General features: G+C 40.5%; 1 protein-coding gene across 2 annotated transcripts; it reads right to left on the bottom strand.

Annotated features, from left to right (window-relative positions):
• Positions 1-912: 912 nt before the first annotated feature.
• Positions 913-24,660, bottom strand: egflam (EGF-like, fibronectin type III and laminin G domains). Of its 2 annotated transcripts, XM_085786609.1 has the most exons (25): positions 24,016-24,635; positions 20,084-20,193; positions 18,606-18,692; positions 18,081-18,107; positions 17,749-17,866; positions 17,506-17,641; positions 15,620-15,786; positions 11,948-12,060; positions 11,507-11,757; positions 10,595-10,782; positions 10,387-10,487; positions 10,196-10,296; positions 9,369-9,513; positions 9,057-9,246; positions 5,890-6,015; positions 5,180-5,423; positions 4,958-5,069; positions 4,333-4,449; positions 3,972-4,152; positions 3,504-3,527; positions 3,246-3,324; positions 2,854-2,997; positions 2,635-2,718; positions 1,879-1,982; positions 913-1,731 (listed from the first exon to the last, which is right to left on the bottom strand). In XM_085786609.1, the coding sequence occupies exons 1-25, from the start codon at positions 24,119-24,121 to the stop codon at positions 1,580-1,582; spliced, it is 3,207 nt and encodes a 1,068-aa protein (XP_085642735.1). In that variant the 5' UTR covers positions 24,122-24,635; the 3' UTR covers positions 913-1,579. The 2 variants fall into 2 exon arrangements, with proteins under 2 accessions (XP_085642735.1, XP_085642736.1); XM_085786610.1 differs by lacking the exon at positions 3,504-3,527 and having other exon boundaries at positions 24,016-24,660.
• Between the last annotated feature and the right edge of the window lie 24 nt (positions 24,661-24,684).

Below are 24,684 nucleotides of genomic sequence, written 5' to 3'. Positions count from 1 at the left end.
GCTTTATTTTATTTTCTGGGGATTATTTATGGGGTTATTAAGGCTCAAGTAGTTATACTTTTTTTTTTTTTTTTTGGTCTGTCTGCACTCAGCCAGAGTGGTTTCTGTTTGCTCGCCCCAGTTCAACTGCACCCAGGTCAGTCCTGTGTACAAATTTGGATCATCTGGCTTTAGTAACTGAGAAAAGTTGGCAATGAGCATAAACCTAAACTTAGAGCTTTGAATGGATCCTCAGACACATACAGAAGCTACATCAACATTTTCTCTACAGCCTACAGATACTTACTATGTTTCATCAAATACATACAGTCAAAATATGCTACACTTTGTACAGTAGACAGTCAACCCTGTGGGTCGTCGCTCAGTGGAAACCATGTTCATTCACAATCCACAGTCACATGATGTATTTTACCGGAGGAACCTCTTTTACTATTCCTCTTCTAAATTTCACGTGTTGAAAATATTGAATTTCACTGTCCTGAAATAACTAAGTGGTGAATCAATATAATAATTGTTTTTGTGATAGTTTCAAATTTTAATAATTTGCAGAAAGATCCCTTTAAAGCCTAGGCGTTGGGGAAGCAACTGGCAATGAAACATGCTTGAATAAGAGTACTGACCTATTTTTCTCTGGTGAGACAACAAAACATACAAAGCAACTCATCTTAAAGCTGACGGGCACAGTTTGTGTCAAATGATAGCAGCAGACTGTCATGCCCAGTTTGTTCATGACTTGGTGGCTTTGCTGTGTCAACATCAGACTTTCATGTGACTAGCATCTGAGAGCTCCAAATAAAAAAAAGGGACCATGTCAACTAAAAAGAAGGTACAAAGAAACATGTTTTTTGTGCAGCTGATATCTTCACTCTCCAAAACTAGTAACCTATAAAAAAAAAATCTGACTTCAGACTCTACGGACTGATAATACATCACGAAATACAAATGCCACAACAACAAAAACAACAGAAATCTTCTAGGGCCACAACCAAAATCCTCTACAAAGAAGTTTATCTCTGCTAGCTGCTCTAGGTCAGGTTCATGAGAAACTTGTGATGACTCTTGATCCCTCGGATCACTTGGTTCTTCCAGCAATCAAATAAGGATTTACAGTAGAAAAAACAAAATAAAATAAAATAAAGATAAAGTCAATTGGAATCATCCCATGAAAAAAATGTCCTTCAAAAGGTTTTTCAAAAGACCCTCATTACCCATAATGCTAAGCTTTTTCTCTCCTTTCACAGAGTACTTGTGCTTTGTAATATCCTCTGGTTGTTGTTGTTTTTTTTTTTCTGCTGTTGCCACGAGCCAAAACTGGTTTTCAGAGCAATTCATCAAGTTGTTAACGTGAAAGCAAACCTTACATTGCTGGTTAGAGTTGGTTTGAAAACTTTGCACACAAAGTAACAATGTTGTTAGTCTTTTGGATTTTATACCATGTTGGCCCTGAACCAAAATGATATTGTTTTAGTTTTCACTCATTTGGTGCTGGCAAGTCAGTTTGAAGATGGCAAGTCAGCTGGTCGAGGTGCTCACTCCGGTTAAAGATGGTGTTGAAGCTTTCATCTGCTGAAGCCATTTTCTAGTTGGAGCAGGTATTGATGTTCTTGCCGTCAGCAGCATCCTCCACCAGCGCTAAGTGATAATCAGTGGAGAGTGTGAAGTGGGACACGCAGCCCACCAAGCCTCCATTGTACTGCCTGTTTGTGTGAAGAGCTATCTCTTTCATCCCGCCTTCAGAAGGAGAGCACAGAGAAAACAGAAAGAGAGATGATGGAAAATACAGAGAGATGTAGAAATCAAAACTGGTTCGATTAGATGATTCGATGTGCAATGTATGTGCAGCATCTTATGGGACTGGGAGTTGTGAGCAACACCTACCAACATATAAAGGCCCGTTGATATTGAGTTGTCTCATCTTTCCCGGTGACCTGCCTGTTTTTGCTCCATAGTCATCCACTGTCAGCTTCCCTGACTGGCCGTCCCTAAAGACAAGAAGTGATAATGGTCAACTTCTAAACATGAGAAACAGTGCAAAGATTAAGTTATGTCATTCTTGGACTGGTGCATCATCACATTGACTGTAAATACCAAAACAACAAAATAATTGTAGAGACGAAATCTGTCCTTGGGGGTTTTCCAATTTCCTCATGGATTGAAAATCAACGTGTTTCTGAATGTCCCGTGCAGGAAAAGTTATATCCTGCTCTCAAAGCTGCACTAATCATTAGATTTATACTAGTAACAATGTGAGTAACAAGTAACAGTGATCAAATGACTGCGGAACATGAATGGGGTTCCTCATAAGGACATAACCACAGATAAATATCATCACTTGACTGTACAGTTTCCTTCAGCTCTGTAGTGAGTTTTAGTAGTAGTTTAGTAGTTTAATGTTAATACAAGATGTTTAAATAATCATGTTTATGAATGAAAGTACATCAGTGGCGACTTTAGAGCTTACTCTGCTGCCCCCAAGTGGGCAAGGAAATTGACTGGTGCAGCTTTAGTGTTATACATTGGTGAAGACAAGTGAAAACAAAACATGGCCACATGTGTGTTGTGTTCACCACAGCATTGACATTGATTCAACAGGATTTGTTACTAAAAATTGGACTTTCTTTAGACTGAGCTTACCTCACAGCTTTGACTCTGTGCCACTTTCCATCATTGAAGGTCCCATTGACAATAATATTAGCAGCACCACTGCCCAGATTATAGCTGCAACATGGAAACATTTATAAGGAGTTACATAAGGTAAAGTGGGTTCATTTTTGTGAGGTACTGCCCAGATGAAAAATATGTGTATGTGTATATTTAGAACAAATGAGTAGTGATATATTTTACACAAAATACCTGAAGAGTAGTGCGCCATCCTGAAGCCCCATGGACAGGAAGTCACTGTTGGGTCTCATTGGACTGTCTCCTCGCCATAGCAACAAGCCGTCTTTGGCTGTGCTCTTAAATCGCATGAAAAGGTTGTTCCTGGACCCAGAAACCCTGAGAAAACAGCAAATTTACACGTGAGTATGTATAAGCAAGTACAGTATGATCACAGCAATCACTTTTGGCGTAACAGTGAGAAAAAATACTCCTGGTTCTTTCACCTTATAATTGGTTTGCAAAGGTTTGCTATGAAAGTTTTAGAGACCTTTGGTGTTTACAGCTGGTGTTTAACTACAGTTCCCCATGACAAATCTCAGAGTCACTTTGCAGGCTCATCATCAGATACACATTTCTCTACCAACCTCTTAAGGATATCGCTGTTGTCGTAGTTCAGGTAACTTCTCCCAATGAACTGTGGGATCTCAATGGCCTCAGTCACAGCTGTGTGGAGAAAACACTGTATTTATGTCATGACACCACAAGGTGGCAGCATCATTGTGTATCTGTGGCCAAAGCTCAGGTGAAAGCTAAAACTGATACTCTGAGGGTACATGTATGTTGGGAGGGTATATGTGTATTTGAGTATAGTATTCTATTCGAAATCATACAAGCAAACTTACTGTTCAAACAATAATTCCCACACTCTGCTCAGTGAAAGCATTAAAAACAGAAAAGGCATAGACAGGCTTAAGGGATTATGTCCACTGTATCATTCTGTACGACATTACATGCCAACACTACATGATAACACAGAGAGAGAGGGTTTAATCCACGAGAAATGGAAAGATCATATCACGTGGTTCAATCCACATATAATACAGACAAAAAACAAAACACTTTGTTACCTTATTCATAATTGATTTTAAAACAGCAGCATTTTTTTCTTTTCTTTTTTTTTTACTAAATCAAGAAGTTCATGTATCAGTTTTTTTCCTTAGTTTTACTCAACAAACACAGAAACGCCAACAGCAACAACAACAACCACTGATTTTCAGCCATTTTATAATTTCTATAAATATGTCAGCTGACTTAGTACCATGCACAACATGCATGTAGGTACAATAATGGTGTCTTGTAGTGCAACTGACCTTTCTGGCAGTGTCTGCCATCATACCCTAGGGGGCAGTCACATTCGTACCCGTCCCACTTGGGCCTGCAGGTCCCTCCATTAGCGCAGGGACTTTGGACACATGGGTGGGCTGAATTTGCCACATTGACGCCACCTGCTGTGCCAGTTGTTATTGGGATGGCACGGTCATTGAGCACCAGCTGGGGAGATGAAAAGAACACAGAAAATGGAGATGAAGCAGGAAAAGGTGAAAAGGTTCAAAGAGACTCTTGTCATAGCGGTCAGCTTTGTGGCTGCAGAGATGATATATTTATATATGGCGACTTGCGTTGTCTCGGGTTTCTGGACCCACAGTATACAGATTATATACATAGCCGTACCTTCTGTATAATTCCAGTGAAGGGCTTTATTACACCTGCTGTCCTCTTGGTTTTATCATACTCTGGCACTCCTCCAATATAGAGAGGTGAACTGCAGTTGATCTGAGTGAAAGCTCCCTGCAGGAAAAGATTAGTTATGTCATCCGTTCATGAATAAATCTAGTTATGCCATATAAATGAATATGTTCATAAATATTAATGCCATTCAGGCTATGCTTTCCTTATAAAATACTTGCTTAAGAATTAATATGTTTGACCATGTATAGTATAATTTCCTCTCCTCATATATTTTGCACTTGCTTGAAGTTTACTTATGGAAGATGCAGTAGCAGCAAATCACATACAGGTGTTGGCATTTTACCTGTATTTTGTTATCAGAGGTAAAACTCTCACGTCTTTCACTTTGGAGAGTTAGTTAATATGGCACATCAAAGAGCCTGATGTTATGTTTGGAGTTTTTCAGGATCCAAACGGGGCTAAAAGATGATTTAATGTCACACATTTATAAGTTGTGTGTGACTGTGCCGTTGCTGAGTTCATTATGAGGTCTTTCTGCCCTCTTGTGGTCAGGAATAACACAAATTAGCTTTATGCAACAAACTACAGTAAACTGAAGGAAAAATACCTCAGCAATGCCCTCCATTGCCCTCTGGCTGTCCACCTGCAGGATACCACTCTTTGCTGTGCGAGAGACCTTCAGCTCATGCCACGAGTCCAGACTGATCTGCTCCTCACTCCTGTGGCGCACACCATTACATTCAGCATGTGACATTTAGTTGGAAAATGTAAGTGGAAGAGGAAAATAAAAAGGGGCACGGACTAGAATGAGAGTGGATTTATCAAGTACCTTATGACCGCTCCTCCAGAGCCACAGTCAAATCTGAATTCTACATATCTGTTCACAAGGTTTATAGCCAGGAAGTCTCCGCTGCCTGCGTCATCGCTGTAAAGCAGCACCCCGTCGGGCATCGATGGCCGAAACGTCAGCTCGAACTCGGTGAAGGACAGATAACTCTGAGAGGACTGAGGCCAGGGAATGACAGCGTATGAAAACACTGTCTCATTGAAGAGCGGTGAGGACAGTGAGAAACCTGAGGAGTATGAGAGAAGATAAGAGAAAAGAACAGGCGAGAAGGAAGGAGAAGGATTTGGGCCATGGGGGAAGAAGAGGCGTTGAGCATTAAAATGATTAAGAGTGAAGGGGAGGAAAAGGAAGAAGTCAATGAGAACAGAAGAAAATGGAAAGAAGGGACATGTGGAGGAGGGAAGGAAAGTGGTAGGTTGTATTGTCTGAAAGCTGGTCTGACATGCAATCAATCCCTCTGCCTCTATATTGGAAATAATAATCCTCATCTCAACCAATTTTCTTCATATTGCACTCAACTGTTCGGTAATTACCTTAAAAGGTGTGTGTGAAAAGTCTATGACAGCCATCAAGTACGAACAAACCTCAAAGAGATTTCACTTTCTGCTTTCACAGAGGTACAAAACTCCTGTTGTAAACAAGTGTGTCTAACATGTGTAGGTGTGAGAAAATGGAAGATTGAGTTGACTCACTCTCTTCACAAAGTGCTCCCCTGAAGCCGAGTGGGCACAGGCAGATGAAGCCGTCAGCACGGTTTGCAAAGCAGGCGCCGCCGTTGGCACAGTTGACCAGGTCACACACAGTGTCACTGCACTCTCCTGGTAGAGTGGAGAGGAGATATGAGGTGATTAGGGCCAAACTCCACATATATGTATCCATACGTAGAGGCTACTGGAACCATGTATAGAAATTACACATTTAGAAAAAAAAAGTAGTTTCAGTGGTGGTTTTATTTCCAGCTGGCAAAAACAAATTTTCATTGCTTTTATTAAAAATCCTCTGCGAAGGCTGATGTACCTCAACATTTCTACTTGGGAAATTGGCCATTAGAAAGAGACGCAAGTTGTTCAAAACTTGTTTATCAAAAACTGTTATTTTTCTGACATGGTGCCATGTGTCACCGTCTATTTCAATATTAGAACCAGACGTTTTTATCTTGTGTTACCATGTTTGTATGTATTTTGTTGTTGCAGCTACTTTGACCAAAGGATGAATGCTGTGTCACTTTATGCTCTCGGATTTGAACTAAGTGACAATATCATCAGTCGGTCCAATGAATAAACAATATCATTCAAATAAAGCTGTCTAAATTTACTACAATAATTTATGTATGAAGCCAAACAAAGTAGTTAGGACACTTAGTCATTGGGCCAGACCAGATACCGGTATCACTTGAGTGGGCAAAACCTTACCTATACTAAATTGTTTTTAGGGTCAATATAAGTAAATTAAAATATGATAGCCTTTTCATAGGGGCAGCTTTTTATATTTTTTTTTTCGCATTTTGTTGTTTTCCCATATAGGCAGATTGTCATTCATTCCAAAAAGAACACAGACGGTCAATAACACATTAAAAGTCATTTAACACTCTTTTTGGACATCACACATCATAGTTTTTTCATGGTCCTTCGAGCCGGATGCCATGCTCCCACCCATGCTGGAAAATGGACCCATGACCCGTTCAGCAACATGATGGGAGAGAGCAAGGAGAAAGTTCCACAGTGGGAGAGAATGCCTCCAAGATATCTACAGACTTTACTTTATGGCAGGCCTCCCCAACAACCACAGGCCAGAGCAGCACCTGTATCACAGCCTCCTGAATCTGGAAGTGGCTCAAATAAGGCTGTCTTTACACTGCATGGTTCAAGTGGCCCAATTCCGATTTTTTCCTCTCAAGTGGCTCAGATCGGATCTGTAACATGAACGTGTAAACGGGACAAATACGTGTGGCAAGGTGAAGAGGGCCCAGGACCCGTCAACTGTCACATATGCATGGAATCGGATATTGTCAGATCAGATTCAGGCCCCCGTTATATGTGGAAATAAATCAGATACAAATAGGATATCTGCCAATACGTCTGCAGTCTAAACAGACAGATCGGACCTTTCCTGGCAATGCGTGTCCTACGTCATCAATGATAATATTACAGTAATACACGTGCCTACGCGTTTCCCTGAACCTCTGTAGCCTGTGATTGACATGTGGGACTGACCTGGACTACCTTGGCCACTTGTCACAGGAATTATATTGTTTCATTTTCATGGTGTCAGAGCGTCTGTTTTTGTCAAGTCTATGCAGATCGATACGAGGGCAAGCGAGGGAGTGTGAAAAAAGAGAGCGCGTGAGACAAACACCAGATTTCGTTTGAGAAAGGCCCAAAGTTGTTAAAGTGTGACTATCTAACAAGGAAAAAACCTTTGATACCTATGCCATCTTAGATGATGGATCGGAGTGCACAATGTTGTTACCTACAGCAGAATATCTGGGCTTGGAGGGAGAGCCCAAGCAACTTGAGCTTCGTACTGTGAGGCAACAGACCAAGAAACTTGAAGGAAGAACCTTAGATTATCCACTGCCTCAAGCCCTGAGAAAAAAAGACTTAATTGACAGGGCTTTCACATTCAAAACCAGGGCCGTAGCCAGGGTTTTGAAATTGGTGAGGTCCGGAGGGGGTGGTGTCAATAATGTGGAAAATGTTCACATTATTGACAAAAAAATATGCTTCACTTTGGACCCCTCTAGCTAGTAGTTAGCAAGTACCTGTACATCATTACATCAAAATGACCCACAATTATATAAAATAGACTGGGGGGGGGGGGGGTGGTTGGGTTACAGGATAGTTGAGAAAGGCAGGAAATGGGAGGGAATGACACGCAGGATAGGGCCGCTCAGCGCGGGATTTGAACCGGGGTCGCCTGCAGTGAGGACTATTAGCCTGAACACATGGGGCAGTTTATTATTATTATTATAGACCGATTTGATATGAAAGGAGGCTGATTGAGCTTTATACCGCTGACTAGCAGGAAATGTCCTGTGGTTTTCAGCCTTTTATTAACCTACCGTTTACAGCTGAGAAAATCAGGTAGCCTGTTGTTCCCTCTCAGTGAAAAAGTATTTGCCCCTTCCGGATTTCTTTCTTTTCACCACTACTGTTCTAAGGTTTCTCCATTAGTGGATAAAGGATCTCAACACCGGCACCCCCATACACACACACACATACACACGTTTTAACCAAGGCGCCTGTCATCTCAATTCAAGTTTTCTGCATTCTGCCGATACATCAACTTCTTGTGTGTCATTTCAAAATAAAAGATGACCAATATGGTTATCATGCTATTTAGGCTGTGGCTTCTTCAATTTTTTTCTCGCTGAAATTTTTACCGAGGTCCGGACCTCGGTGACCTCATAGCTGGCTACGGCCATTTTATTCACATTTTCTTGATCTGCGTTCATCATTGTTCAGTTACCAAAATAAAGGACTGAACTGATATCTGGATCCAGTGTTTTAATGTGCACACCACATTGTTCTATGAGCCGGCACCACCATCTATCTATCTATCTATCTATCTATCTATCTATCTATCTATCTATCTATCTATCTATCTATCTATCTATCTATCTATCTATCTATCTATCTATCTATCTATCTGAACAGCAACAGTCTATTACTTTAAGAGGTGATAAATACTATAAAGCTGCCAGTCAGCAAGGTCTATCATATCAAAACTTAATCTAGGGGTGTGTAGGAATAAAAAAAATCACAACTAGAATTTGCCCTCCCAGGTGATACCGATATGTGAAATTTTGGGTCTTGGCCCAAGGACTAACTGCTACATACAGTATGTTATGCTTGCTCACCTATATCAGCTCCACTCAGAGCTTTGCCCAGAGGCCAGGGTCTGATGTCTGTGGCCTTGTTGTTGATAGTCAGACTCTGAATGCAGCCAACAAAGCCACGATTTGACCCTGTTGCCCTGACCAGCCAGTATGTGCTCGGAGACCCCCCCAAGTACAGCGGGGAGCGGAAAGTGATCTTTGTATACTGGCCCTGAGACGGCAAGAGTGAAGAGAACATCCTTTATTACTGTAAACACACTGACTAAGCTAATATTGTTAGTAATAGACGGCGTATCCTTTGCTATTAAAACTAACAGATGCCATTGTTGTTACCTGTGAGCGTCCAGATATAGGGGTGTCGTTGTCCATGCGGAGCCAGCCGCTCATACCGTCTCTGAAGACAGTCACTGTGTGCCACTGACCAAGGACTACACGACTCTCACTGACTATCTGAGCTGCTCCTGTACCACAGTTAAACCTGAAGGGGAAAAAAATCAGGTAATTGTTATGTATATATTCATGGAGAACATGCTGTAAAAAGATAAAGTTATGTGCATCTGCAACATGTTTTACACTAAATTTACCCCAGGATTTTGCCAGTCTAACAGAGCCGGGGTAGTTGTTTATCCCTGGGCTTCCATAATTTGTGTTTGGCTAAGCTAACACTCCCCAGGAAAAAGCTTTAAATTGGAGGGAGAGGCATGAGAGTGATATCAATCTTTTAATCTAACTCTCCGTAAGAGTGTTTCCCAAAAGGCTTAACTTTTCCCCCTACTGTATCATACTGTAGGTATAGTCTGCACTATGTACTGCTTGTAACAGCTTACTAAAGGTATATATTGTTTTCAGTTATAAAATACTCTAAGGTGCAATGTATTATGGTCGAATCATATAGAAATGTATCATTAAATCTTGTATTAGGCATTTACATCTTGCATTTATATTTGGTTTGGTTCCCTTGTTGGGTAACTGTTAGCTTTATTACTGAAACAGTTTTCTTTTTACCTTTATTTGACATTAGGTTTCACTGAGTAACAACTATTATTTAATGTGGTTTGTAATCATTATTTGGCCCTTAATGTGCAGTTGCTTTTAATTCTCTCAGAACCCGTCAGTTATATACGCTGGATAAACAAAATGTGAGTCACTGTATTCCTCACCTGTAGTGCACCTTGCCTCGCACCAGGGCCAAAGAGGTAAAGTCTCCACGGCCATGTTCGTTCTCTCCACAGTACAGCAGCAGGCCGTCCTCTAACTCTGCCTACACCAGAGAGAAACTGTTTGAAATATATTCTCATCATTGTCAGGATGAAAACAAAAAAAAAAGTTATAAATCAGCTCATTCACTTACCTTAAACTCCAAAGTAATCTGAAAAGTCTGGTAAGCGTTTTTCAGGGGTTCAAAGGTCATGTGAGAGTAGCCAAAGAACCTGGGGAAGTTCACTGACATCACTGGAGAAGAACAAAAAAGATAAATATCATGATAAATTCATGGTTGCAGAGCCGGTGGGAGTAGCTGCGAAAAGTATGGCAGACAGTCAAATATGCCTCTCCCTCACCCTCAGAGCAAGTGTCCCCTCTTCGTCCGAGGTTACAGTGACAACGTGAACCTCCGCTGTCATAATCACTGAGACAGAAGCTGTCTGGAGGACACACGGTGTCGTCGCAGGTCAGGTCGTACATACGAGGCACGTCACCTTTCCAGGGCGACATGGTTGGGGTGGTAGTGGTGGTGGGCAAAGTAATGCTGGGGAGGATGCAAACAGGAAGAAAGGTGAAGAAGTTTCAGGTTCAGGTTTGGAAAAGAAGCAAGGTTTTTACACCGCAAAGTCTAAAACAGCTGATATAATAATAGCTAATAACAGTCTTCCAACGTTTTTATTGCACTGTCACTTCTGTCCTCGTGCTTTTCTGAACTACCTTATCTAAAGTGACATTTGCTTTTTCAACCTTTATTTGTAAATACCATTTTACATCTGCACTTTAAGTGAAGTACCACACTGATGTAAGTGAACAGTGGACAGTATCCAGCCTATATTTTTCTCCAGTTAAAGCTGTGCATTTAGACCAAAATAGCAACTTAAATTGATGTGATATTTCACTGCACTGCTCCAGTCAACGTCATTAGCAACTAATTAAGTGGACGAGCATGAAAAAAGCAAATTGGAGGTGGCTTTTAGGACTAAGCAGAAAGCCAGGAAAATCAACAATCTAGCAATCAGAGAGCGAAAGGAACATCAATAATAATTGTGATTTTGTTGAGAAAACCTTCTGATACGACTGTTTTGTCTTGTTTTTTTTGCTTTGTAGAAAAAAGACTCTAACCCTGTTCAACTTTTCCTTTAAGAGAAAGGCCATTAACTCCTCTAGCTGTTGACAAACAGCACTGACATCTTTTCAATCAAATACAGTGCAACAACGTCAGTAAAACAGGTACCAAGGAAAACCAGAGCTTTTAAGGTTCATTTTACCTGGTGGTGGTGAGTGGGGCGGTAGTTGTGGTGTCAGGAGTGGTACTGGGCTCTGAGGTGGTGGGGAAGACCAGATCTGCGAAATCTGGCAGAATGGACGCGGCGGTGGTGGTGGAAACAGGTGGGGCAGTGACGTTGCGTGGAGGGACGGTGTTCATACGGTAAACAACGTTCCGACCAGATGGCGGACCAGAGCGCGAACGGAGCTGGGATTTCCTGTTGTCCTGACTGATACCTGGGAATGGCTTCAACTGGGAAGCAGAGAGGAATAAAGAATTAACAGAAAAAGTTGGATAGAGTAATATTTCAGACATAAAAGTGTTTTATCATCACTTCTTTTTCCAGCTAATTCGACCGTTATAATTTAATTTGATTCACAGAGTCTAACTAAACTCAACATTTCAGCAATCACTATCCAAACTCTGACACGTAAAAACCCACCTCTTCAATAAAGATATCATAATCAGAGTCATCAACGTCGAAGCCATCGTCGTCTTTGATCCCGGAGTCTGTGATGTAGCGTCCATAATCACCACTGCCAACATCTGATGAGCCTGTCAAGAATGTCATTGAGGATTATAACACGCCTGTTATTAAATGCTGTTAAAGGACCTCAATGATGACAGTGACACCGGTAAAATGAAGGGAAAAACACGTGTTAAATGCAATGCGGGTCGGAGAATCACATGGTTAGAGAGCAAAGAGGTCAATGAGGTGACACTGCAAACACGCAGTAAAGTCTATATTTACTTTCATATCCACTGCATCAATTGAAAACCATTTGCTATTAGAATTACGTCCCATTTCTTTTATTGTATTATTCTTTCCTATGTGGCTGGAAGGGGCTCATAAAAATCAATCACTGTTTCTCTGCGCCAGTGGTGCAGGCTTGGACTTTTCTTGCATTTGCAGTATCACATATGACAATGACATTTCAGTCACTGCAAAGTGATGCCGACAATGACCATGACCTTCGCAACAAATAACGATGACTGGTTCACTAAAGGAGCTGCTGAGGAATGATGGCTCTTTCTATGACGAATGATCATGGTGTGAAACATGTGACCATATTTGATAAAAATGATAATGATGATGATAATAATAATAATAATAAAAGGGATGATGAGAAAGCATACAGCTGCTATTGGCTGAGTGGGTCTACCTGTTAGCCTGTACCCAGGCTGCCGCACCACGTACTGAAAGGTGTCTCCTCGATACAGAACAGTGCCATAGGGAGCTCATAATGTACAAAGACAAAGCCAGACAGTGAATACAGTGAGATAGGCAACTGGCAAAAAAATCATGTTTTGCAAAAGCCACTTTAATTAATTAGTTGCTAACTTTTTTTCTTTTTTTTTGCCCAATTAACTTATGTGATGTAAGTGGGTTCTTGAGTTGAAAGCCCACAGACCTGCTATGTCCCTGTTCTCAATACCTAAATGTGTTGTTGTACACAGTGTTGGGAAGGATAGTTTGAAAGCACACTGTAGCTTTGAACAACGGCAAAGCTACACAAGGGGAACTCTAGTTTAATTCATTAAAGCTACTAAATGGCAAAAAAAAAAAAGATGCAGTTGAGGTTTTTTGCAAAAAGTGTCTTCTTGTTCACAGGTCAAACACCAGAAGGAATAAATACTCAGCTATTTATGAGAAAGGAATGCCAGCTTTGGTTTTGTGTACAACAGCTGCTTGAAAATGGCCGTGGGGATTCAGGCTGAGAATCAGGAGGTTTATCCATAATGATGTTGCCACTGTGTGAGCTCTGGGCAACACCTGCCCTTGGCTTTGGCACATGCACTGCACAAAGGTCAAGTGAATGGAGCTGACTGCCTGACAAATGCATCGTCTGGGGTGTGCTCACAGCAGGCAGGCTCATCAAAGATGGCTCAGTTACGGTAGAGAAGCAATGGTAAAATAAAAATAATGTTTGCAAATAGTTTTTTGTGGTTTCAGCATTAAACCAAACCAAAATGGCACAATATAGGCTTCTGAAAGTTAAACTGTTAGTTCAATTACATGTAATTTGGTTATACATTTGATGGACAGTATTATACAGTAGTAGACCCTATGTTAAATCTACTTGTACACTACACATTTATGTATATTTTTTTTTATATCATACAATACTGAGATATACTGAGTGTATTATTACTAGTCTTGGATGAGTGCTTAAGTACAAAAAGTTGAAAAAAACAATGAAGTGCACATTCAATGCAACACCTCCCCTCCCTTCCACGCTACACTGGGGACGCTTAATCTTAGCTTACATAACATAACCCCCCCCCCCCCTCGTTTACTTCCCATTCCACCTCCCTGTCCATCTTCATTTTACAGTATTATTCCTCGTGTAGCACTGTGGAGTGATCTCAGTCAACTGATACGGATTTTTTTTTTAAATTAGCTGCAAAACATCTCGGGGAAATTTGACTTTTAAGGTTGAATGGATGCCAAGATTTTAAAGTGCTAATTTGTAAAGTCTAATAACATTAAGTCCTCCTGAAAACTGACTGCTGGCATACAGGGAGGGGGAGAAGCCCAAAAATCCCTCAGAAAACTAATCTGCTGTTGTGTAACAATCCCCCTCAATCCATACCTCCCTCTTTCTAACCACTAGGAACACACACACACAATGCACCACTGCTTGAGTGAACAGCGGGGGTGGGCTTGACTGACTGACATACTTTTCTTGTTGCTCTCTCTGTGATAGCTTGTGTATGTGTGTGTGTGCGTGTGTGTGTGTGTGTGTGTGTGTGTTTCCATCAGGGGTGTGGACAGGCAGAAAGGGGGTCTGGCATTCCGTCCTTAATCCTGTCTGATGAGACTCGGACGTAACCCGCTTTTATCCCCTGCTGAGAAACCACGCTTCTCTATCTCCTCGTTTCTGTCCGTCTGTCTCTCCGTGTCCCTCTGACTGACTCCATTTATCTTGTTTCATGTAACTTTCATTGACATTATTCTTAACTTCTTTCTGCTATTATCTCCATCCCTGTCCTCTGTAGGTCTCTGTGCGGTCTAGCAGGACTGAAGGAACTTAGTGCCGTCAGAGGAGTTCACAACAGTGTGATGGCAGACCAAGCGTGTGATGCGGTGTGGCCTGTGTGTGATTATAAATACACGGCTGTTTAATTTAAATAATCATACATACATTATGGCAACTAATCTGTAGGTAAAGTGCTTGAATGTCATGAACCTTAATCCATTAATATATTGCTACCACTGCTTATTTTCATATTTGTGTACATCTCCCACACACCTGTGTGAATGCGTGTGTGTTTGTGTGATTTAATATCAATCAGCCCCTCCCCCACGCGCCACCAGCCGCCGACTATATCAAAAATAATAAAGTTAATGACTCTGTTGCTCTATATCTCCATCATCCAGGGCAAGAGTCGGACAAATGGACTGACACACTGCCAGGTGCTGTCCTACATTCAAGCAAATGCTGAAAGAGTCAAACTGTCTGGTGCCATTTATTTTATTGATTTTTCGCACGACCTTCTCATGATGATTTGCAGGGGGTTCTGTGAGATTATTTGAGATAAGACAGAAGAGATAATGAAAAGTTGTGGTAAATTTGCAAAATCTACTGTATCATCAAAATGTCAAGATATCTGAATGTCATATTATGGAATGAACTGTGACGATACATTAATAAAAGCAGAAATATGCTTCATCTATTCAAATGTTAGGCTGAAAGGTGGGAAAGGTAAAATGCTGACAAAATAAAGTAAAGCACATTGTGCAATACAGGGTGAATTTCTAAATACTAATCTTTGCATGTTGGTGTCCCCTGTGAATTATGCCTCAACTCTACAATTTCAAAACCTCATCGTTGCTTCACACTGCTGGGAGAAAATGACTGTCTCCACGGTAACACTGGGGTTTACACAGTGCGGTTGAACATAGTAAATGTTTTATTGTGAGGATAACTTCGGCGATGCAAAAATGAGCATGGTCTGTTTAATTCTGTGTGGGTGTGATGTTGAAACTAAACTGAAATTGACTTGTTTTTGCGATGTAGTTGATACCACGGTAACAAGGGAGCTGGGAATAAGATTTCAAGGCTGTAAAATCACAGCAGATTTAAGCTCAGAGATCAACATTTGGCCTTACCAAGAGTGCGCACAGGGTTGTTGATGTGACTCGGCGGACTAACCCCATGCACGTTGACGGCCCGGACAACAAACTGGTACTCCGTCTCTGGTATTAATCCCTTCAAAACCATGGAGTTAGTCTCAATGGGCTCACGAATATATGTCCACTCTGTGTCCATTTCTGGCCTGAGAAAAGGGAAAAGGACACATAAGATACATAATAACAAACTGAATGGCCAATTCATCTAATAAAGGTAGCTGAACAGTTTTGGGTTCTGACGCTGTTACATCTGTGTGTGGCATTTTACAAAACAAAACAGTGGTCTTGGTTTTGGTACAAATTATCAATAAAAATCATCCCTCAACATAATTGCTGTAAGGATGATGATATGCTTTTGTGTGGGATGCTTCAAAACTCTATTCAGGCACTTGATTGTGCTCCTCCTGCTGCTCTGTGTACCTGAAAGGAACAACACAACTGTGGCTCTGCAAAATTCAAAGTCAGGAAAATACTGAACCACTTTTCAAACAAAACCAAATGAGCGATTGATCAAGGCAGTTTTCATTATCTTACTAATTTTGAGCTGCCTCAAGCCTCAACATGTTATTTTACGCTTTAGAGGACGTTGAATACTTTTCAACAAAAAAATGAATAAAGTGATGATCTCCTGGACTTTATATTTTTGGCTATCATCTCCAGCTTCCATCTCAAACTGCCATGCTTGTGTGCAGATCTGTGGCGCCTGGAGCTATAGCTATCTGCTGAATAGTCATCTTCATCATCAGTCAATGTCTCCCTTCAACAAGACCTTTTTTGATGTGAGAGGGGAAAGATGTGCCTCTGACACGGCCCTTTTGTGTGGAAAATCCCCACTCCATGCAAAAAAACAGGCAATGATTCACATCCAGTCTCTCAAACTTAGGGACAGTCTCTCTGCCTCCATCTCTCTCTCTTTCTCCCTTTGCTTAGTCACAGGGTGTTAACTTTACACCATGAAGGGCAACACTACGGTGTTTTAAAGTTTGTTTTCTTTTATATGTTAATAACTTTTTATTTTCTTATTTTCTTTCAGGAACAACTCTTATGGGGACCTTTTAAAATTCAATCTGCCTTCTTTATTGGTGTCTGGCAAATCATCAGAGGACTCGGAGCAAATTATTTCTGACCTCAACTTCCTTGTCATTGAGAAATAGGAAATTCCTTTATGAGTGTGTGTGTGTGAGAGAGAGAGTGTGTGTGTGAGAGTATGTGTGTTTGAGGCTGGAAACTACTAGACAAGAGTAAGAAGTTCATTTCTTCTCATGTCCCAACTGACCCTCATGTCAAAAATACAAATGGTTACGCTATACAGAGCAGCTCAGTTCTCATGAAACTCACTGTAAAAGAGAGCTGTGTATTCTGTATTATAGCAATGTGACAGTGAGACAATACAGAGTCTGATTAAGGAGGCTAAATATACAGCTAACTACCTCCATTAATGCGCTATGCTAAAAGTTCTGTTAAGTTGCAATTTAAAGCTGATTATCTCTCTGACAATAAAGCACTCCTACATATTCTGCCCAAAAAAGTAAAATGTATCATTCATGGTGTCTTTATAGCACAAAGTGTTCTAGTGCACCCTTTAAACTTCTGTTATAATGGTGCTCATAGTTAAAAAGCAGATTTTATATTCTGCTTCTGTTTATCTCAGTCTCTATTCATTTTGCTTTGCATTTAGCTTAGCTTAGCACAAAGACTGGGAGCAGAGGAACACAGGGAGCATGTCTCTCTCCCATTGGCTAAAAACAGACTAGCTAGCATCTTGAACATTCACAAATTACTAATAATGATAATAATTATGACGTATCCAGTTGGTTTCAGAGGGAGTCTCCATGAATCACCTGACAGAGTAATGTATGACTGACCTGATGTAAGCCACCAGGAAGTGAAGGACAGGTGCGCTACCCTCGCTCTCTCCTTGCTGCCATGACAACGCCAGCTCTGTGTCAGATACAGCCATGACAACAGGCTGAGTGGGGGGCGATGGGGGCATGCACATTTCTGATGGCGGAGAACAAAATTGATATTAGTTACAGTTATTAATAATCATACAATAGAAATATTAGCAATGGCTGTAAAATGGACTCAACCTACTCACATATTCTTACCATGTGTGGCGGTGCTGACGTCTCTGGGCATGCTGGGCCTACCCTCCCCTGCCCAGCCGTAAGCTCCGACACTGACTCTGTACTTAGTGTTCACCTTTAGTTTACCAATGTCCACATCCTTGAACACCATTTATATGGAGGGAAGGGGATAAAGATACAGATAGATAAGAAAGACAGAAAAACAGGGTGGCCATAATAATAAAAAAAGATGGTGAAAGACAATGCCTGGAAGTGGACATTTGTCAAATCTAGCTATAAATGTCAACTACAATTAGATAAAGCAGTGACAGGGTCTAAGTTATAAAAAAAAAAAAAGGCTAAATGATACTTACAAAGCTTGCTTGTCCATCAAATTGCCCCTTCAAGAAAAATAAAAGCAGAGGTGGATAAAACATAGTAACATTTAATGTACAGTAAGGATTTAATTTTTATATCTTTCATTCATGACACCAAGATATACTACGTATTAACTTCATCCAAACATTGACCAAAGGTTCTAGTTGCTGTGTTTCTAATTGTTGGGTAAATAATTCCTGGGCAGGCAGTCTTCAACATGCATGACGAAAAGAGAAGCTGTTAAATTAAACTCAAGTAATTGTTTTCACTGTAATGAAGCAACATACACAAGACACTGCATGTTATTTTGACCAATTCATTCTTTGTTTTTGTCTTTTCCCAGGATTTGTCAACAATTAACAATTTAATTAAATGTGTTTTATTTCTGCTTATTTACGGTACATCTGTATGTAAGGTTACGCTGCTTTTGAAGAATTTGCTCTGCTAAAGCAGCAGTGGTGCCACCACACACTCTGTAAAAGTTACACACAGAAAAAAAATGAATGTTTCTGTACACTCACAGTGGTCAGCATGTCCAAGCTGAGAGGCACCTCTAACAAAGATGCTGTTCCCATTGGGTTGCCATTTCTCATCTCTGTATAGAAGACCTGAAAACCATCCAGACACATACAAACACATATTAACAGGAAAAAAACATCTTTCTGTTCCAGTAAAATCAAGCCTATTTGAGCAGTGTTTGGTTCAACTGACATTCACAAATGTCACATCTGTTGTGCAGGATCAAAGCACCATTTTTTTTTTTTAGACCTTTCAGCTACTTCACAAGAGATCAAGACTTGGTAGTGACAATGTAAACAAAGCATTGTAAGGAGGAAATACTATAAGGAAACAGGATTATTTATGAACTTCCAAAGTGACTGCCTAAAAGAACACAAATCTGTGAGTCGTGGGGAAGCTAGGTAGCTGACTAATCCTCTTAGTGCGGACATATGGTCAAAAGCACAGCACACACAGTCATACTGATCCTCACTTTGTTAATGGTTAACTCAAAACAAACACTAGAAAGGTGGGAAGGAAGCAAGGAAGGAAGGAGGGAAGGAAGGAAGGAAAACTAGTTTCTGTTAAGACATTATATCATGTATAAAAAAAAATATATATATATAAAAAGAAACACCAGAGGGAATGAACAAAGAGTACAGTTAAAAGCTATGTCAGAGTAAAAAGTAAGAAAGAACAGACAATAATGCATGAAACCTAGAGTAACAGCCTACCGATGCATATTGCTAAATTTATGTCCATTAAATCTCGACCAAGAAAAGCAAATACTGTCAGTACTTTAAAACAGCTCGCCTGGGGTGGACACCAAATAAAGATTTTAGACCATATCTTTCAGAGCTATATTGCCTCTGAAAAAGCATAAATTTGGCAGTGAAAGGGTTCCATCAAAACACCAGAAATTTCAAAATATCAATCTGGCCCTCAAGGCCATCTTGCTGGACAGTGGTTTTGACAGGCACTTTAAAAGCAGAAAAAATATGGGGGGCCATTCATGTCAGTGGCTTGCTGACAAAAATGGGCACACGTTAGAAAAAAAAAGGGAAATTTGATTTGTAAGTATCTCAGAAGTTGTTTGTTGTTGTTGTTTTTGAGTGGAAAACCTTTTAATTCATTTCCGAAAAAAGGAGTCTTAAAAGGAACATCAAGAGTTTGTGCCTTTTTTGGTGTGTGATACCTGGCAAGGTTATGTTGGTAAACCCTCAAGGCAAGGACTACTGGGTTGTAAACATCTTAACTAGACTTGTATAAAAATGTTAAAAGCTGGAAGAAATGGAGAATAAAATATGTGACCGGCTGTAACACAAATCCTATTGCAGTATCTTTTTTTTATACTGGTCACCAGTCTATCACAGGTTTGACATATAGAGACAAACAGCCAGTCACGCTCACAGTCACATCTATGGGCACTTTAGAATAAACAATCAGTCCAACTAGGTCAGTCTTTTGTTATTTAATGTAAAAGCACAATTTGTGGCAATACCTTGTATCCAGTGATGGTGCTGACGTGTCGCCGTGGCATCTTCCATCGTACACTGAAGGCTGTGCAGTTGATTGTCTCTAGCTGGATGTCTAATGGAGGACTCAGGCGATCTGGTTGAGACAAATAGACAGAAAGATATAACATTTCATAAACTGACATGAATTAAATGCGCATGTTGCTCCATGTCTGTACATATAAGCATTATATACTGTCTGCATATGTTTAGTAACATAACATAGAACCTTTTTGAGCACACATTCACACTATCCTATCCCTGTGAGGATTTTTTTTGTCAAATATGAAGAGAAAACACATTTATAGTGGTTGACAATATTCACAAAAAGTAAAAAAAAGTTGCACTTTCAAGAAGTAGAAATAACTACCTGCTTTGTCAGAGAAGCCTTGTCAATAGATCCATGCAAAAGCAAGTCTGTTGCAATACCTTTCTGTATAATCAATGATAGTCTGAGCAAAACCTACACTCGATTTCAGTGTATTTGAACAATGGAAAAAAAGACCACTTGTGGTGACATAACCTGTAGTTTGACATGCTGGCTTATAATATCGACTGACTCTTACTTCAGATGTCATTATTTTCATGGCCTGAGTTATTTAATCTTAGGTACTTCTGTGGCACTACAGGGGATTGTGATTTCACTTCCAGTGTTCAACCATGGCCTGAAAATACTTCAGGAGGCTCTTATGGGGACATTAAAGAGAAATATCTATGGAGCTCTAGATCATCAGTGCTCCTGATGACCTACTGTATATGCATTACCAGGCTTTAATGGGGAAACATGAGCAGACAAGGGCCCTCAGAGCCACATGGTCGTACCCTTTAAGTCAAAATATTAGCACATAGTGGATGACTGCTACGTTCAGGTCACCAAAAGCCTCCTTAAAATGCTTGAAAATGGATATGGAAATTACATTTTTAAAATAAATGAACCAAAATGAGAATATATTTTGATATGACCTAAAAAAAAAATACACAGTTAGCGTCAGGTTAAGATTACTGTTAGTAGTTTTTGCACGAAGTTGGGATTTAGATTTTTTAAAGAAAACCAAACTTCTCTTTCGAGGTGACAAAAGGACAGATGTCGCTGGTATAGACTGACATGAAGATCACACAAAGCTAAAGATAGCAAAGCAGGACACAGTAAATTGAAATTTCATGTAGCTACATCACTGCTCTTTTCCACTTTCCCTTTTCTCTCCTTTTTATTTCTTCTGACTCTGACTTCCTTTGCCGTCCTCACTCCCATCCTGTCCCCCTGACTCCTCTCCTGTTGGCATCTCCCCTCCTTTCTCGTACCCTTCTCCCCGCTTTTCCATCCAAGCAGATAATGCAATATGTCAGCTGAATTCCCCGATCATCCATATCTCCCCAGGGGTGTGGCCCACGGGTGAGCTAAACTCACAGAATTAGAGCAGATAGAAAGTCGACTTTCTCAGATCATCATCTTCATGGCCATCGACATACAGTACAGCGGCTTACGGTGGTGCTTCATATGCAAGTTAAGTTTGGGTACAAATTATACTGCTGAGAGAGGCTGGTGTTAAACTATAACCTCTTATCTCTACGAATCCTTAAAATCTTAGCATAAACCCCTAAAATGAGTGGATTATGTTTAGTCAGTATGACGAGATTGGGTATTGATCCTGGTCCTGTCAATGTCTCCTCAGGTGGCCACTTGCTAAAGTTGTTCTGAGCCAGTTCTTTTTAGAAATAACATACATGATTAGGATTTGATTTTTTCAAAAGAAATGGACAAAATATGACGTTCAACTGTAATAACACATCCTTCCAAACCTGTTGTGAAGATTTAAAAATACTCTATGACCAAATGGACGTAAACAGGTGTATTCTACATTTAGATGATAATTTATGAAATCATGTTCATACTTAACTTAACAGTTACTAACAAATACTCAAACTGTGACAGCAAGTTCACAGGTAGCAGGAATCAGGACTGATATCTACAGGCTCTGTTCAAAGAGCAGCTGTGGAGTTTATACAGGTCTTCTGTAGCACTGAGCGGTTCCATCAGCGAGTGCACAGCTACAGTATAAGCCCTGATTCTGACAGTCACTTTACCTGCACTGATTAAAAGCTAAACTTTGTCACACAGCACCGAGTTTGTTTTTGTCATGTTGGATCACTTGTCTTATCAAGCCGATGTGCCCGCTGCTTCACTGCTTCACCTTGACCGCGACAGTTGCAGCATCTCATACAGCACATCTCACAGATACGCCTTTTACCGATGCGACAAAAACACAGATTAGCAAATTGCTGCAATTTAAATTGTCGTACATTTATATCTGTCACTAACATACTATAATTGTAATCTAATTCATTTATACAACTTGTGACAAAATGAACAAACAGCAGGTTATCTCATACTTGATCTCACTTGATCCAATCTTAAATTTGTGGATCTTCTCTCTGAACAGGCCGACTTCTCTATCACTCTGATTGTCCATCTCTTCTTTTAAAGTCAGTCATGTAGAAGTGTTGCTCTTTGCAGGTCTGAGTCATCCAGAAATGAATAAGAACAGGACATGTACTGGAGCCCCCCTCTCCAGTTTGACATGGGAAATAATGTATAAACATTGACTTTGAAGGGAAAATCTGTTTTTCACATTTTCATTGTCTCCAAATTAAGTTTCACATACTTGTGAGGTGATGGAAAAGATCATTTAAAATGCACACATATGGTGACAAGTTAATAGCTTAAGATGGACATTATAATAACTGTGACAAAATATCTATGGAAGCTACTGAATGGTTTTCATAAATAATTCAAAAGGTAATTCTAACTGAGAAAAAGCTGTCAAAATCCTGAAATAGTGAGACCGCTATTGGGTGAGATGTCATTCAATTTGAACTCTTTTCAAACACAACCATATCGGTTATTTAAAGGCTGACGTGATGCATCTGGACATCGATGCCTGTTGACATTCAACCCTCCCTTGGAATGAGGCCTGAAAGACCTCAAAACACAAAAACAAGTACAAATGTCACTGGCGGTCATGAGGACAGACCTACAGCCGTCCTCTGTATGGCAGTCTCAACTGTGGTGAGTTTTCTGTGCTGACAGACAGATGTAATAGTCAGCTTGCTAAGGCCTGTGGGTCTGAAAGGCTGAAGGAGTGAGGGAGAAACACAGACAGTCAGAGAGAGTGACAGCGAGGGAAAAAGGAAGTGATGGAAAGAGAGAAAGAGGAGGAAAAGGAAAAAAAAAACTGGGACGAAAAAGTGTTCAGGGTGACAGGACAACAAAGAAAGATAGAGACAGGGGGAGAGACATTGACAGGGAGAGACACTGTGGAAATGACAAAATCAACATCAAGGATTTTTTTTGCCCAAAGAGGCACACTGACAAGTTTGATAATGGGCGTGCAGCTGGTACGGAGCTGAATACCTTTCTCTGTCCTTTATTTAAAGATTTTTTTTTCCACACAAAAAAGTAAGTTTAGATGGGCTACAGTTTTGCTATTCTTTTTTAAAATCAAGAAAATACCATTTAGCAACAAGTCATATCCAACTCCCTTTGCCCTAAGCCCTGACAGTCAGGTGTTTGAATTACAGTTCAGATGGATGAATATTGACAGGTGAATATGGATGTGTATAGTGGTGATTCAGCGACCATGTTATTTTACTTTTACTGCTATGAACCAAAGTTTAACAATTAACAAGTTTGAAAGTGTCACACAGGTTGTTAAAGTGAATTATTGCTGCCATATTATGTTTTATCCAATAATTCAAAAGTAACCTGACAAAGTTTTAAAGCAGGCTTAATGACACTTAATGCAATCACTCAGATGACAAGATGAGCACATACAAAGACTGTAGCTCAAATCCATTATCATTATGATTATCACTGTTATCATATTATTAATATCATATGATTTTTAGATGATGAACTTACCAGATCTTCGAACATTTGATCTTCTTGCACAAAAGCAAACGCTGGCAGTGCATATTGCAAAGAGGAGTAAGTACAGAAGACTCCTTTCTTTCCATGTAGATTCCATGTCTTCTCCTGGTCGAAAGTTTAAAGCGCTCAAATGTTCATTTTAACGCACAGTCAAACGCGCCTGTAACTGTAAATGTACCCGATCCCTTCACTGCTAAAAGTTTTCTCTGTTAAAAACGCCTTTTTATCCAGATTGTGGCGCTGACGCCATCCGAAGGCAGACAGAGACCGCCCGAGAGGAAAGGGCAGCTACGGTTTGACACTGATAAGATTACAGTCTGCAAAAGATCAGTGGGTCGGACACATTAACGCGCGGACTGACCGCCACGGTGCCCCGACGAGGCGCGCGAATGGACGACGGAGAGGGCTGTCCCGACAATTCACGCGTAACGCGCAACGAACAAAACCAACTGTATGGCACTCGCGATCATTTTTTGTTATTACGCAGGAATCTCGCTTTCGTGTCACGCACGTCTTAGACAGCAGATGAGATGGACAGCGAAGTGCAGGAACGTGGGGCCGTTTAGAGCTAAGAGGATAATAAGCGTCTAATCCGCACAGTGGACACAGATGGAGAGCACGTCTTGACGCAGAGGCAGGGGAGCTGCTCAAGCAACAGAC

Source organism: Trachurus japonicus, chromosome 9 (genome assembly GCF_045865225.1).
Source record: "Trachurus japonicus isolate A0001 chromosome 9, Traja_1.0".
Classification (NCBI taxonomy): Eukaryota; Metazoa; Chordata; class Actinopteri; order Carangiformes; family Carangidae; genus Trachurus; species Trachurus japonicus.
This window is presented reverse-complemented; position numbering and strand designations above follow the sequence as displayed.

Bases quoted from the DNA above. Each gene is read 5' to 3' on its own strand.
- egflam (XM_085786609.1), bottom strand. From the start codon at position 24,121: ATGGAATCTACATGGAAAGAAAGGAGTCTTCTGTACTTACTCCTCTTT. The intron at 17,867-18,080 runs GTAAGTATCATT...ATGGTGTTCAAG, and splicing joins TTGATGGACAAGCAAGCTTT to GATGTGGACATTGGTAAACT. The intron at 4,450-4,957 runs GTATTTTTCCTT...CTTTTCCTGCAG, and splicing joins CAATGGAGGGCATTGCTGAG to GGAGCTTTCACTCAGATCAA.